The sequence below is a fragment of the Petromyzon marinus genome, unplaced genomic scaffold (assembly GCF_048934315.1).
Source record: "Petromyzon marinus isolate PM22_M1 ecotype Great Lakes invasive population unplaced genomic scaffold, UKy_Petmar_22M1.pri1.0 PM_Scaffold_192, whole genome shotgun sequence".
NCBI classification, from domain to species: domain Eukaryota; kingdom Metazoa; phylum Chordata; class Hyperoartia; order Petromyzontiformes; family Petromyzontidae; genus Petromyzon; species Petromyzon marinus.
In genome coordinates, this window is record NW_027423160.1 from 154,841 (window position 1) to 170,661 (window position 15,821).

The 15,821-nt window shown below is 50.7% G+C and overlaps 1 protein-coding gene across 1 annotated transcript; it reads right to left on the reverse strand.

Moving 5' to 3' along the window:
- Positions 1-6,494: 6,494 nt before the first annotated feature.
- Positions 6,495-8,926, reverse strand: LOC142922873 (uncharacterized). The gene is made up of 2 exons (XM_076063815.1): positions 8,561-8,926; positions 6,495-7,530 (listed from the first exon to the last, which is right to left on the reverse strand). Exons 1-2 carry the CDS (start codon positions 8,743-8,745, stop codon positions 7,044-7,046), a joined length of 672 nt encoding a protein of 223 aa, XP_075919930.1. The 5' UTR covers positions 8,746-8,926; the 3' UTR covers positions 6,495-7,043.
- Positions 8,927-15,821: the final 6,895 nt, after the last annotated feature.

Consider the following 15,821-nt stretch of genomic DNA (forward strand, 5'->3'; position numbering starts at 1 on the left):
CTATGATTACAGCAGTGCATACTGACTGTGGTGGGACCTGCTATGATGACAGCATTGCATACTGACTGTGGTTGTATCCTGCTATGACTACAGCATTGCATGCTGACTGTGGTGGTATCCTGCTATGACTACAGCATTGCATGCTGACTGTGGATGTATCCTGCTATGACTACAGCATTGCATGCTGACTGTGGTGGTGTCCTGCTATGACTACAGCATTGCATGCTGACTGTGGTTGTATCCTGCTATGACTATAGCAGTGCATACTGACTGCGGTGGTATCCTGCTATGACTACAGCATTGCATGCTGACTGTAGTTGTATCCTGCTATGACTACAGCATTGCATGCTGACTGTGGGGGTATCCTGCTATGACTACAGCATTGCATGCTGACTGTGGTGGTATCCTGCTATGACTACAGCATTGCATGCTGACTGTGGTGGTATCCTGCTATGACTATAGCAGTGCATGCTGACTATGGTGGTATCCTGCTATGACTACACCATTGTGATGCTGACTGTGGTGGTATCCTGCTATGACTACAGCATTGCATGCTGACTGTGGTGGTGTCCTGCTATGACTACAGCATTGCGTGCTGACTGTGGTGGTATCCTGCTATGACTACAGCATTGCATGCTGACTGTGGTCGTTTCCTGCTATGACTCAAGCATTGCATGCTGACTGTGGTGGTATCCTGCTATGACTACAGCATTGTATGCTGACTGTGGTGGTATCCTGCTATGACTACAGCATTACATGCTGACTGTGGTGGTATCCTGCTATGACTACAGCATTGCATGCTGACTGTGGTATCCTGCTATGACTACAGCATTGCATGCTGACTGTGGTGGGACCTGCTATGATGACAGCATTGCATACTGACTGTGGTGGTATCCTGCTATGACTACAGCATTGCATGCTGACTGTGGTGGTATCCTGCTATGACTACAACATTGCATGCTGACTGGTAGTATCCTGCTATGACTACAGCATTGCATGCTGACTGTGGTCGTTTCCTGCTATGACTCAAGCATTGCATGCTGACTTTGGTGGTATCCTGCTATGACTACAGCATTGTATGCTGACTGTCTTGGTATCCTGCTATGACTACAGCATTACATGCTGACTGTGGTGGTATCCTGCTATGACTACAGCATTGCATGCTGACTATGGTGGTATCCTGCTATGATTACAGCAGTGCATACTGACTGGTGGTACCTGCTATGATTGCAGCAGTGGAAACTGCTGTTGTGGTACCTGCTATGATTACAGCAGTGCATATTGTCGTGGTACCTGCTATGATTACAGCAGTGCATACTGACTGTGGTGGGACCTGCTATGATGACAGCATTGCATACTGACTGTGGTGGTATCCTGCTATGACTACAGCATTGCATGCTGACTGTGGTGGTATCCTGCTATGACTTCAGCATTGCATACTGACTGGTGGTGTCCTGCTGTGATTACAGCATTGCATCCTGACTGTGGTGATATCCTGCTATGACTACAGCATTGCATACTGACTGTGGTGGTATCCTGCTGTGATTAAAGCATTGCATCCTGACTGTGGTGGTATCCTGCTATGACTACAGCATTGCATACTGACTGTGGTGGTATCCTGCTGTGATTAAAGCATTGCATCCTGACTGTGGTGGTATCCTGCTATGACTACAGCATTGCATGCTGACTGGTGGTGTCCTGCTAGGACTACAGCATTGCATACTGACTGTGGTGGTATCCTGCTATGACTACAGCATTGCATACTGACAGTGGTGGTATCCTGCTATAACTACAGCATTGCATACTGACTGCGGTGTTCACCTGCTATGACTACAGCATTGCATGCTGACTGGTGGTTTCCTGCTATGACTACAGTATTGCATGCTGACGGTGGTGGTATCCTGCTATGATTACAGCAGTGCATACTTACTGTGGTACCTGCTATGATTACAGCAGTGCATACTGACTGGTGGTACCTGCTATGATTACAGCAGTGGAAACTGCTGTTGTGGTACCTGCTATGATTACAGCACTGCATATTGTCGTGGTACCTGCTATGATTACAGCAGTGCATACTGACTGTGGTGGGACCTGCTATGATGACAGCATTGCATACTGACTGTGGTGGTATCCTGCTATGACTACAGCATTGCATGCTGACTGTGGTTGTATCCTGCTATGACTACAGCATTGCATGCTGACTGTGGTGGTATCCTGCTATGACTACAGCATTGCATGCTGACTGTGGATGTATCCTGCTATGACTACAGCATTGCATGCTGACTGTGGTGGTATCCTGCTATGACTACAGCATTGCATGCTGACTGTGGTTGTATCCTGCTATGACTATAGCAGTGCATACTGACTGCGGTGGTATCCTGCTATGACTACAGCATTGCATGCTGACTGTAGTTGTATCCTGCTATGACTACAGCATTGCATGCTGACTGTGGTGGAATCCTGCTATGACTACAGCATTGCATGCTGACTGTGGTGGTATCCTGCTATGACTACAGCATTGCATGCTGACTGTGGTGGTATCCTGCTATGACTACAGCATTGCATACTGACAGTGGTGGTATCCTGCTATGACTACAGCATTGCATACTGACTGCGGTGGTCTCCTGCTATGACTACAGCATTGCATGCTGACTGGTGGTTTCCTGCTATGACTACAGTATTGCATGCTGACGGTGGTGGTATCCTGCTATGATTACAGCAGTGCATAGTTACTGTGGTACCTGCTATTATTACAGCAGTGCATACTGACTGGTGGTACCTGCTATGATTACAGCAGTGGAAACTGCTGTTGTGGTACCTGCTATGATTACAGCACTGCATATTGTCGTGGTACCTGCTATGATTACAGCAGTGCATACTGACTGTGGTGGGACCTGCTATGATGACAGCATTGCATACTGACTGTGGTTGTATCCTGCTATGACTACAGCATTGCATGCTGACTGTGGTGGTATCCTGCTATGACTACAGCATTGCATGCTGACTGTGGATGTATCCTGCTATGACTACAGCATTGCATGCTGACTGTGGTGGTGTCCTGCTATGACTACAGCATTGCATGCTGACTGTGGTTGTATCCTGCTATGACTATAGCAGTGCATACTGACTGCGGTGGTATCCTGCTATGACTACAGCATTGCATGCTGACTGTAGTTGTATCCTGCTATGACTACAGCATTGCATGCTGACTGTGGTGGAATCCTGCTATGACTACAGCATTGCATGCTGACTGTGGTGGTATCCTGCTATGACTACAGCATTGCATGCTGACTGTGGTGGTATCCTGCTATGACTACAGCATTGCATACTGACAGTGGTGGTATCCTGCTATGACTACAGCATTGCATACTGACTGCGGTGGTCTCCTGCTATGACTACAGCATTGCATGCTGACTGGTGGTTTCCTGCTATGACTACAGTATTGCATGCTGACGGTGGTGGTATCCTGCTATGATTACAGCAGTGCATAGTTACTGTGGTACCTGCTATTATTACAGCAGTGCATACTGACTGGTGGTACCTGCTATGATTACAGCAGTGGAAACTGCTGTTGTGGTACCTGCTATGATTACAGCACTGCATATTGTCGTGGTACCTGCTATGATTACAGCAGTGCATACTGACTGTGGTGGGACCTGCTATGATGACAGCATTGCATACTGACTGTGGTTGTATCCTGCTATGACTACAGCATTGCATGCTGACTGTGGTGGTATCCTGCTATGACTACAGCATTGCATGCTGACTGTGGATGTATCCTGCTATGACTACAGCATTGCATGCTGACTGTGGTGGTGTCCTGCTATGACTACAGCATTGCATGCTGACTGTGGTTGTATCCTGCTATGACTATAGCAGTGCATACTGACTGCGGTGGTATCCTGCTATGACTACAGCATTGCATGCTGACTGTAGTTGTATCCTGCTATGACTACAGCATTGCATGCTGACTGTGGTGGTATCCTGCTATGACTACAGCATTGCATGCTGACTGTGGTGGTATCCTGCTATGACTACAGCATTGCATGCTGACTGTGGTGGTATCCTGCTATGACTATAGCAGTGCATGCTGACTATGGTGGTATCCTGCTATGACTACACCATTGTGATGCTGACTGTGGTGGTATCCTGCTATGACTACAGCATTGCATGCTGACTGTGGTGGTGTCCTGCTATGACTACAGCATTGCGTGCTGACTGTGGTGGTATCCTGCTATGACTACAGCATTGCATGCTGACTGTGGTCGTTTCCTGCTATGACTCAAGCATTGCATGCTGACTGTGGTGGTATCCTGCTATGACTACAGCATTGTATGCTGACTGTGGTGGTATCCTGCTATGACTACAGCATTACATGCTGACTGTGGTGGTATCCTGCTATGACTACAGCATTGCATGCTGACTGTGGTGGTATCCTGCTATGACTACAGCATTGCATACTGACGGTGGTGGTATCCTGCTATGACTACAGCATTGCATGCTGACTGGTGGTATCCTGCTATGACTACAGCATTGCATACTGACGGTAGTGGTATCCTGCCATGACTACAGCATTGCATGCTGACTGTGGTGGTATCCTGCTATGACTTCAGCATTGCATACTGACTGCGGTGGTATCCTGCTATGACTACAGCATTGCATGCTGACTGACGTTGTATCCTGCTATGACTTCAGCATTGCATGCTGACTGTGGTTGTATCCTGCTATGACTATAGAAGTGCATGCTGACTATGGTGATATCCTGCTATGACTACAGCATTGCATACTGACTGTGGTGGTATCCTGCTATGATTACAGCATTGCATCCTGACTGTGGTGGTATCCTGCTATGACTACAGCATTGCATGCTGACTGGTGGTGTCCTGCTATGACTACAGCATTGCATACTGACTGTGGGGGTATCCTGCTATGACTACAGCATTGCATACTGACTGGTGGTGTCCTGCTATGACTACAGCATTGCATACTGACTGCGGTGGTCTCCTGCTATGACTACAGCATTGCATGCTGACTGGTGGTTTCCTGCTATGACTACAGTATTGCATGCTGACGTTGGTGGTATCCTGCTATGATTACAGCAGTGCATACTTACTGTGGTACCTGCTATGATTACAGCAGTGCATACTGACTGGTGGTACCTGCTATGATTACAGCAGTGGAAACTGCTGTTGTGGTACCTGCTATGATTACAGCAGTGCATATTGTCGTGGTACCTGCTATGATTACAGCAGTGCATACTGACTGTGGTGGGACCTGCTATGATGACAGCATTGCATACTGACTGTGGTATCCTGCTATGACTACAGCATTGCATGCTGACTGTGGTGGGACCTGCTATGATGACAGCATTGCATACTGACTGTGGTGGTATCCTGCTATGACTACAGCATTGCATGCTGACTGTGGTGGTATCCTGCTATGACTACAACATTGCATGCTGACTGGTGGTATCCTGCTATGACTACAGCATTGCATGCTGACTGTGGTCGTTTCCTGCTATGACTCAAGCATTGCATGCTGACTTTGGTGGTATCCTGCTATGACTACAGCATTGTATGCTGACTGTCTTGGTATCCTGCTATGACTACAGCATTACATGCTGACTGTGGTGGTATCCTGCTATGACTACAGCATTGCATGCTGACTATGGTGGTATCCTGCTATGATTACAGCAGTGCATACTGACTGGTGGTACCTGCTATGATTACAGCAGTGGAAACTGCTGTTGTGGTACCTGCTATGATTACAGCAGTGCATATTGTCGTGGTACCTGCTATGATTACAGCAGTGCATACTGACTGTGGTGGGACCTGCTATGATGACAGCATTGCATACTGACTGTGGTGGTATCCTGCTATGACTACAGCATTGCATGCTGACTGTGGTGGTATCCTGCTATGACTACAGCATTGCATGCTGACTGTGGTGGTATCCTGCTATGACTACAGCATTGCATACTTACTGCGGTGGTATCCTGCTATGACTACAGCATGGCATGACTGTGGTTGTATCCTGCTATGACTACAGCATTGCATGCTGACTGTGGTGGTATCCTGCTATGACTACAGCATTGCATGCTGACTGTGGTGGTATCCTGCTATGACTACAGCATTGCTTGCTGACTGTGGTGGTATCCTGCTATGACTACAGCATTGCATGCTGACTGTGGTCGTTTCCTGCTATGACTCAAGCATTGCATGCTGACTTTGGTGGTATCCTGCTATGACTACAGCATTGTATGCTGACTGTGGTGGTATCCTGCTATGACTACAGCATTACATGCTGACTGTGGTGGTATCCTGCTATGACTACAGCATTGCATGCTGACTGTGGTGGTATCCTGCTATGACTACAGCATTGTGTGCTGACTGTGGTGGTATCCTGCTATGACTACAGCATTGCATGCTGACTGTGGTCGTTTCCTGCTATGACTCAAGCATTGCATGCTGACTGTGATGGTATCCTGCTATGACTACAGCATTGTATGCTGACTGTGTTGGTATCCTGCTATGACTACAGCATTACATGCTGACTGTGGTGGTATCCTGCTATGACTACAGCATTGCATACTGACGGTGGTGGTATCCTGCTATGACTATGACTACAACAACAGGACGTTTCCTTCATCTGACCACTGCTACATAGAAGCGACTTCTCTGTCCGTGGCCAGGAGCAGCTTCAAAGCCCCTACATTTACTTTAGCCGATGATATCACAAGTGATGTCCACCGTTGTTGTACAGCAGCCCTTTTGAGTGCATTCCATTGTAATGAGAGGCTGCCCTGCTGCAATTAACTCGTCACCACACTTGCGATCTAGAGGTCGATCCTTCGGCCTGGCATTTGGAGCGACGCTGCAAGCTTCTTAAATCTCGCTGCCTCTGTCCACCCAGCTGCGTAAATGGATACAGCACAGTTGGTCGATCGGCAGGTCGCATGCGGTGGTGGGGTAAAGCGTGGGTAACTCCCACCTCTTCCAACAAGGGAAGCATCTTGCAGGGCTGCACCTTTACTGACCGCACCGTCATTGATAAACCACGACGTGCATGGGTCCACGTATGACATGCGAGTAGGGGGTCCACGTGCAGCGTGCGAGGATGCGAGGAAGGGATTCACGTGCAGCGTGCGAGTAGGGGGTCCACGAGCAGCGTGCGAGGAGGGGGTCCACGAGCAGCGTGCGAGGAGGGGGTCCACGAGCAGCGTGCGAGGAGGGGGTCCACGAGCAGCGTGCATGGAGGGGGGCCACTTGCGGCTTGTGAGGAGGGGGTCCAGGTGCGCCGTGAGTGGAAGGGGTCCATGTGCTGTGTGCGGGGAGGGGACCCACGTGCGGCGTGTGAGGAGGGGGTCCAGGGATCTGTAAGACAATCTCTCTGAGACGGCGCTGCTGAGCGTCATCGTTGTCTCCATCGTTGACGAATGCTTTGTTGTCTCGACCAACAGCACCCCTCTTTGACTGCTGGCCCGACGACGACGACTCCACGTAGGAGAGCACGTGCAGCAGCGTGAACAACCTGAACGGGGGCAGAGGGGGGGGGCACGGAGGGGAAGGGGGAGGGGCACGGGGCGCCACGGTGGCAAAATGTCAGGAGTTAACGGGACAGACCTAGGAGCCAATGGTTGACTGACTGAGATGACTGACAATGCACCAGCTGTGACCCCTACTTTGCCAAATTGTTGTGTTTAGCTGCCCGGTGCTCTGCTTATGGATGCGAGCATCGCTCCTCTGCCCTCCATTATTGCTGGTGGGAGAGTGCCTCCAACTGCAAAGTAGCATCTCCTCAGGAGTGGCCAATCTTGAGACCGCTGGTACCAGTTATTGGCAAGTCCACTCATCTCTATATATCCTCTTGTACCATATCATTCCTTTTTTCCCTAGCCCATGCCGTGCCCTTTTAGTCTGATCTATCCTGCCAAATAATAGCTGCTTTGCCATGCAGTGGCTGGGCATGGGGGCTACATGACCCAGCCAACACAGCCACGCTTGTGAGAGGAGCTCACCAATGGGAATGTGTCTAGATCTTTTAAGAATCTGTGAGCTCCTGACACAATCCAGTCTGGTTAAACCCAGGATGCATTGTAGGCAGGGTGACCTGAATGTTTCTAACCGGTGCAGATGTTACTTTAGACACCTCAACATCCTTCTCGAAAGAATAAAGAAGGGAAGATATCAATGTGGTCAAAGAAAATCCGGAGCTTCGCATGGAATGACAAACCAAGTAGTTTCCACCCAGTATTACACAGCCGATGAAAAGATAATGCTGCCCGACTGTTTCGGAGTGAGACCTCGGCTGCGAAACCGGAGCTGGTCATAAGCACACTGCCCACACTCACATAAAGGCAAAGACAAGGATCTCCTGGATAGCCTTAAGATATTGTTGGGGCAAGTGCTGTCAGCGAGTGGCACCTATGAAGGCCGGTACGGCACAAGGGGGGAAGTCCAGGACCATTTCAGATAATCGTTACTGTTGTTGGTCACTGAGTCGGCATGCACACACACCCCCTATGGCCACGCATGGGTCGACCCCCTCCCCTCCTCCTCACCTGTGGTACAGCATGGCCAGGAACTGGACAATGAGCATGCTGGAGAAGGTGATGAGGAACATGAAGGCGAGCGGCAGCACGTCGATGACCGTCCCCTCGTTCTTCGTGCTCGGGATCTGGATGTAGACGTCGGCTCCCACGAACTGCAGTGCCAGGGTCGCCACCAGCCACAGTGCATTGATCATGAAGTAGACCAAAGTGCCCTGCACGTTGGGACAGACAGACCAGGCCTGATTTACATTGCATTGGCCGAGTGGCGGGGGGGATGACCCCGGGCTGTTTATGGATCCCCTCTTTGTGCGTTCATTTTTCTCCCCCACTGTCCACTCTCGACGCCAAATGGTCACTTCTGTTGTTATTGTTTTATTGTTCATGTATTTTACAGGATTAGCGGATTATTGGAACAATTAATTCGTAGGAATAATAAGGCATAGGTAATTCAATGTCGTTTAAATCTTCTTCTACCACATGCCAAGTACGGTAAGTACTCGCTTAACGCCTGCTGTTTGCACAACGCGTTGTCGCTGGAACGCAATTTTTCTGTTATCGAAGCATCTCCGGTACTCGCGATGACGCGTTGCCAGTACCTTGTTTCTTATCTCGAAGAGTTCCTGCTTCACGCGTTTCCTGTGATCGTCATCTTCCTCCAGAGGCTTGAGGTAGTCACTGATCATGCTCTTCCAAAACTCGTTTTCCTCCTATGCATTCCCATCCACGGGACAATACTCTGATAGTGCGCTGTTTTTGAGTTGTACGCCTTTTGGCGTCTTCTGGTCCAACACCAGTGGAGACTAGGCTCTAAGAAAAGCCGTCTCGGGTGTGGACCAATCAAATTCAAGGACAGTGCATATTATTATCTGAGTTGTCTTTTTTGTTTGCATTTTGACTGCTTGTATTGTGGTTATTGCAAACATGATGCCTTGAATAAAGGTGTCAGTTTTTTGTGCCAGTTAAAAGGGTAAAACCTATTACTATATCTTGTTACTGGCAAAGGAGGTCTCATAATGAAAATATTAATATTCTTGGTTCTTTCGGTAAAGTCACGTAGAAGGGAAACAATAAAATAATAAAAAAATTAAACAATAAAATTCTTACGACATTTCGACTGCAACACAAGCAATCATCATCAGCTGTGAAAACCACAGCAAGAAAATTTGAAAAAAGTGGCGGTTTTATTAACGTTAGCACCACGTAGAGCGATTTTACAGTTTGTTCAGATGGACGAGTCCATCTATGTTCAGAAAAGATGATGGGGAGACGAAAATAATGGATGCGGTCTGAAAGCCACCGTAAGCGTGAACAATCAATTAAGACCCGAAATGGTTTATCAAATCCTTCCAATGATTGCTAAGCCAGAATCCATCTTCTCGGTTGAAATTGTCTCTGTGTTTGTATATGTGGATAGCCTCATGAACGAATCTCTCATGGTAGCCAGATGGCTTGCAAAGAACCTCTGTCTTGGAGAAGTCAATGTCATGTGAGCCTACTGAATTATAACAGTGATCTGCCACGGCCGAGGTATTGGTCCTACCGTGTTTTAGGTCTGCTTTGTGTTCACGAATGTCGTTTGGTTTCTCTAATGTAACTACTACCACAGATAATTTTGTTGTTTTAGATTTTTATTATTTTATTGTTTCCCTTCTACGTGACTTTACCGAAAGAACCAAGAATATTAATCCCTGCAGTCACGAAGGCTTTAAATCAAAATTAATATTAATGGTAATTTGTAATGCCCGATCACTGCACAGTTATTTGCTCGCTTTCGACGAGAGACATAGGGAGGGATTCAGAGACACGAGGAGGAATCACATATAGATGGGAAGGCAGCAGCAATGCACACCATGAGACAGTGCTACCAACAATTTCCCAAGCTTTGCAGTCCTCTGCATATAAATGTGTTCTCGGCCAATTAATGATTGTTCACATGTGGCAGAAAACCGGAGCAACCGGAGAAAATGCACGTGTGTGAGGGGGCAACATTATATCCTATACAGACGGAACAGGTGGATTCTACATTTGCTGTACCACCCGCTCCTGGCAAGCCAGGGTGCGGCTCCTTTCTGACGCCCACTGGAACTGAAATTCACGGCATCTTCTCAGTGTGTGATCCACCAACCACGTGTAGCACCAGCGTAGCCACCACCACCTCCTAGAATCATGACATCACTTCCTGTCCACTGTCCAGAATTGTTATCCAAATTGCACTGTCCTTGCACGAGATAAAAACTGCGAGTGGAACTCTCCCAGAACAATGCAGTGAAGCCCTACACGATAACTAGTGCTAAGGTACCTTTTTTCAAAGTCTCAAAGCCACACATTAGAGGAACGCGCCACTTGTTTGATCGTCACAGAAAACGACACTCAGTCAACTGACGGCAATATTTGGACATCCGGCCAATGCGTTGAACAATTAAGCGAGACAGGCAGCCGGGGGAGGGGAATGATGACTTCTAAATTAATTGAGTTGCTTAGTACAAGATCCCCAACATTAATGTAAAATCTTAAACGTAAACATCTCGATATTATTTTTATAGATTTATTTATTTCAGTAGGAAGGGCCCAATTAGCTGCCAGGCAGTTTCCCAATATATTTTCTTCATTAAAGTTGGTTGTTATCTTCTGGGCACTTATACACGAACTTGGACAAAGATCAAAGATCCCCCGTGTAGTCTTAACAGACTGCTGGGGCACGTGCTGTTAGCGACCACCTCTGACGGCCAGCACGGCACACGAGGAGGTGGGTGGCCAGCACCACGTCCGGCCACCTTTGTCTCTTCAATTTGGGATATTTATACACTACACCAGGTACTCATTTGAGGCTGAGTCAACCTAGGAGAGACATAGGACCGGTTCAGATAGTCGTCACTGGTGTTGGTGACTGAGCGGGAATCGAACTCAGGTCGCTCGTTTCTAAGCGCAGTCTGTTAACCACTGCGCCACCACTCCCCACAACGTATATGTAGCACACGTACAAAGACCGACACAGACATAAAAACACACAGACATAAAGACACACAGACACAAGGACGCACCTGATTGAGGCTGCACCTCTGCGTGATGGCATAACCCTGAGGCAGGACGTTCTCAAACATGACCTGCATCTTCTGGTGGCGCTGCCACATGAGGTCATGGCGCCCTGCAAGGGACAAAGGAGGATAGCGATGTGCGGTGCACTCCAACAGAGGCTCGGGAAAAAAAGTTTACCGTGACTCAGCGAAGAGAGCTGCGCAGACGGTAGTGATTATTCTCATCGTTAGGCTGGTATTGCCTGCAACAAAGCCTGGCTGAGTCGCAGGGCTCTGTGTTCATGAGGGTCTTACCAAGTTACCGTAGTAGAGGGGTGATGTTGCTGCTGAGTGCGGTCCAAATTAAGTGATTTGCAGTTATCTTTTTCAGAAGTGTAAAATTTTGGCCATTACCAATGACACATCGGAGGAAACTGGAGAAAAAGATGCCCATGCAGAACAGGGGGAGAGAATTCCTCAATCTCCCACAGTTCTACTGCTGCAGCAGCAACATGCCCTCATTACAGAGTGCTTGCCACAAATGAATCACAATAGCTTGCTAATCTCGTCTAGGAGCATTAACCATCACCCACACTTCGTTCATCCATTCATCAAACAAAGACGGTCACCGCATCGCGTGATTTCAGATGCGCGGTCTTGTTTAACTGACAAGCAATGACTTCGCATTTAATTTTCGATTTAAAGCTTTCGTGACTGCAGGGATTCATCTTCTTGGTTCTTTCGGTAAAGTTACGTAGAATGGAAATAAAATAATACAAATAAAACATAATAAAATAAACTTCTCACGACGTTTCGGCCATAACTCAAGTAGCCTTCTTCAGGTGAAGGAACAGAACTGTCGGGACGACAGCGCTTCAATGAACGCTGCTAAGATTCGCAGCGTCTTTTAAGCTAGGTGGGAGAAGTAAAGCGCCTTGACAAAGGTGTTTACATATCAAACAGGATAATTTAGCATTGAAATAGCGGTGTTAAAGTGTTGGACCAGCAGGATGTTAAAGTCAGAAATTAGCTTGTAACTGGGAGATTAGCATGATGTTAATGTGAGGGATTAGCATGTTACTGGTCACGGAAATAGCTATGTTAAAGTCGAAGTTTATATATCAACAGAGGCATTTAGAATATGGACGCTAAAGGACTGCAACTACCCAACTATCATACAATACACCGATGTGAAAAAAACTAAGTATAAACTACATCAATGTTATCAATAAACTCTATATACTCTCCAATCAGCTGAGCTACTAACAATAAGTCGTTATACATTACAATGCCATATGGCGAAAAAATGGGTGGCGGTTTTTTCTTTTCAACGTTAGCACCACGGAAAGCGACGAGCTTTGTTCAGACGGACGAGTCTATCTATGCTTGGAACGGAGGAGGGGAGAGAAACATCCACGATGCGCTGCTCTGTCCTGTGTTGCGTTACAACTATTTTATAAACTAGACTACTATACATTGCAATGTTATACCTTCCAATCTAAACTACATTGTATAATATCGTATACACAGCCCAATGTAAGCTCTAACATCAATTCCATACACCCAGCCATCAGATTTACCATGGAAGTCGAAAAAGATGGCAAGCTACCCTTTTTGCATGTCCTAATTAAAAGGAGACCTGATGGTTCAATGAGCCACTGTGTCTACAGGAAAGCTACGCATATGGATGTTTACTTAAAACCAGATTCCCACCACCATCCGTCCCAGAAGAACTCCCTCATCAAGACTCTATACCATAGAGCCCAATGCATTTCCGACCAGGAACACATTGCCACTGAACTCTAGCACGTACACCAAGCTCTCAAGGCTAATGGTTACTCCGACTACACAATCCGCAAAGCCATCACTCCAGCCATGAAGAAGGATTCTCTTGAGGAGCCATTCAAAACCATCACCTTACCCTACATTGCGGGGGTCACAAAAAAGATCTCCAAAATCCTGAATAAACACAAGATCCAGGTCCGATTCAACACAGTACTTAAAATGCGTGATCTGGTTCCGTCTATAAAAGATGTGGTTCCAGACATACAGTACCCGGGCGTCTACAAACTAAGTTGCCTCTGTGGTAGCAGCTACATTGGAGAAATCAAACGACATATCTCGGACCGCATCCGTGAACATAAAGCAGACTTGAAACACGGTAGGACGAACACCTCAGCCGTGGCAGATCACTGTTATAATTTAGTGGGCTCACATGACACGGAGGTTCTCTGCAAGCCATCCGGCTACCATGAGACATTCGTTCATGAGGCCATCCACATATACAAACACAGAGGCAATTTCAACTGAGAAGATTGATTCTAGCTTAGTAACCATTGGAAAGACGTTATAAACCATTTCGGTTCTTAATTGATTGTATTATACGGTGACTTTCAGACTGCAATCCATTCCCTGGCATTGTCTCTAAATACCATTCACACAACGGTCAAAGGTATAGCATGTTGTATAATAAATAGTATAACATTGTAATGTTTAACATAATTCATAAGGCAATATATGGTATCGTAATTGTATAGTGAATATACAGTAATGTGGTATACAGTAGGGTTGGTAGAATAATACATAGTGTAATATTACAAGTCTATTTTACAGTCTAAAGTATAGGGGGGGGGAGAGGGTGGGGGGGGGGAGAGGGTGGGGGGGGGAGAGGGTGGGGGGGGGGCTGGGGGGGGGGAGAGGGTGGGGGGGGGGGAGAGGGTGGGGGGGGGGGAGAGGGTGGGGGGGGGGGAGAGGGTGGGGGGGGGGGAGAGGGTGGGGGGGGGGGAGAGGGTGGGGGGGGGGAGAGGGTGGGGGGGGGGAGAGGTGGGGGGGGGGAGAGGGTGGGGGGGGGGGAGAGGGTGGGGGGGGGGGAGAGGGTGGGGGGGGGGGAGAGGGTGGGGGGGGGGAGAGGGTGGGGGGGGGGGAGAGGGTGGGGGGGGGGGAGAGGGTGGGGGGGGGGAGAGGGTGGGGGGGGGGAGAGGGTGGGGGGGGGGAGGGGAGAGGGTGGGGGGGGGGAGAGGGGGGGGGGGGAGAGGGTGGGGGGGGGAGAGGGTGGGGGGGGGGAGAGGGTGGGGGGGGGGAGAGGGTGGGGGGGGGGGAGAGGGTGGGGGGGGGGAGAGGGTGGGGGGGGGGGAGAGGGTGGGGGGGGGGGAGAGGGTGGGGGGGGGAGAGGGTGGGGGGGGGGAGAGGGTGGGGGGGGGGAGAGGGTGGGGGGGGGGGAGAGGGTGGGGGGGGGGAGAGGGTGGGGGGGGGGAGAGGGTGGGGGGGGGGAGAGGGTGGGGGGGGGAGAGGGTGGGGGGGGAGAGGGTGGGGGGGGGAGAGGGTGGGGGGGGAGAGGGTGGGGGGGGGAGAGGGTGGGGGGAGAGGGGTGGGGGGGGGAGGGTGGGGGTGGGGGAGAGGGTGGGGGGGGGGAGGGTGGGGGGGGAGAGGGTGGGGGGGGGGAGGGGTGGGGGGGGGGGAGAGGGTGGGGGGGGGGAGAGGGTGGGGGGGGGGGAGAGGGTGGGGGGGGGAGAGGGTGGGGGGGGGGGGGGGGGAGAGGGTGGGGGGGAGAGGGTGGGGGGGGGGAGAGGGTGGGGGGGGGGGAGAGGGTGGGGGGGGAGAGGGTGGGGGGGGGGGAGAGGGTGGGGGGGGGGAGCGGTGGGGGGGGGGAGAGGGTGGGGGGGGGAGAGGTGGGGGGGGGAGAGGGTGGGGGGGGGGAGGAGGGTGGGGGGGGGGAGAGGGTGGGGGGGGGGAGAGGGTGGGGGGGGGGAGAGGGTGGGGGGGGGGGAGAGGGTGGGGGGGGAGAGGGTGGGGGGGGGGAGAGGGTGGGGGGGGGGGGGGAGAGGGTGGGGGGGGGGGAGAGGGTGGGGGGGGGGAGAGGGTGGGGGGGGGGAGAGGGTGGGGGGGGGGAGAGGGTGGGGGGGGGAGAGGTGGGGGGGGGAGAGGGGGGGAGAGGGTGGGGGGGGGAGAGGGTGGGGGGGGGGAGAGGGTGGGGGGGGAAGTGGGGACGGGGTGGGGGGGGGGAGAGGGTGGGGGGGGGGAGAGGAGGGTGGGGGGGGAGAGGTGGGGGGGGGAGGAGGGGGGGGAGGGGGGGGGGAGAGGGTGGGGGGGGGGGAGAGGGTGGGGGGGGGAGAGGGTGGGGGGGGGAGAGGGTGGGGGGGGGGGGGGGGAGAGGGGGGGGGGGAGAGGGGGGGTGGGGGGGGGGTGGGGTGGGGGGGGGAGAGGTGGGGGGAGGGGGGGGGGAGAGGGTGGCCGGAGGGGCTGGAGGGTGGCGGGGG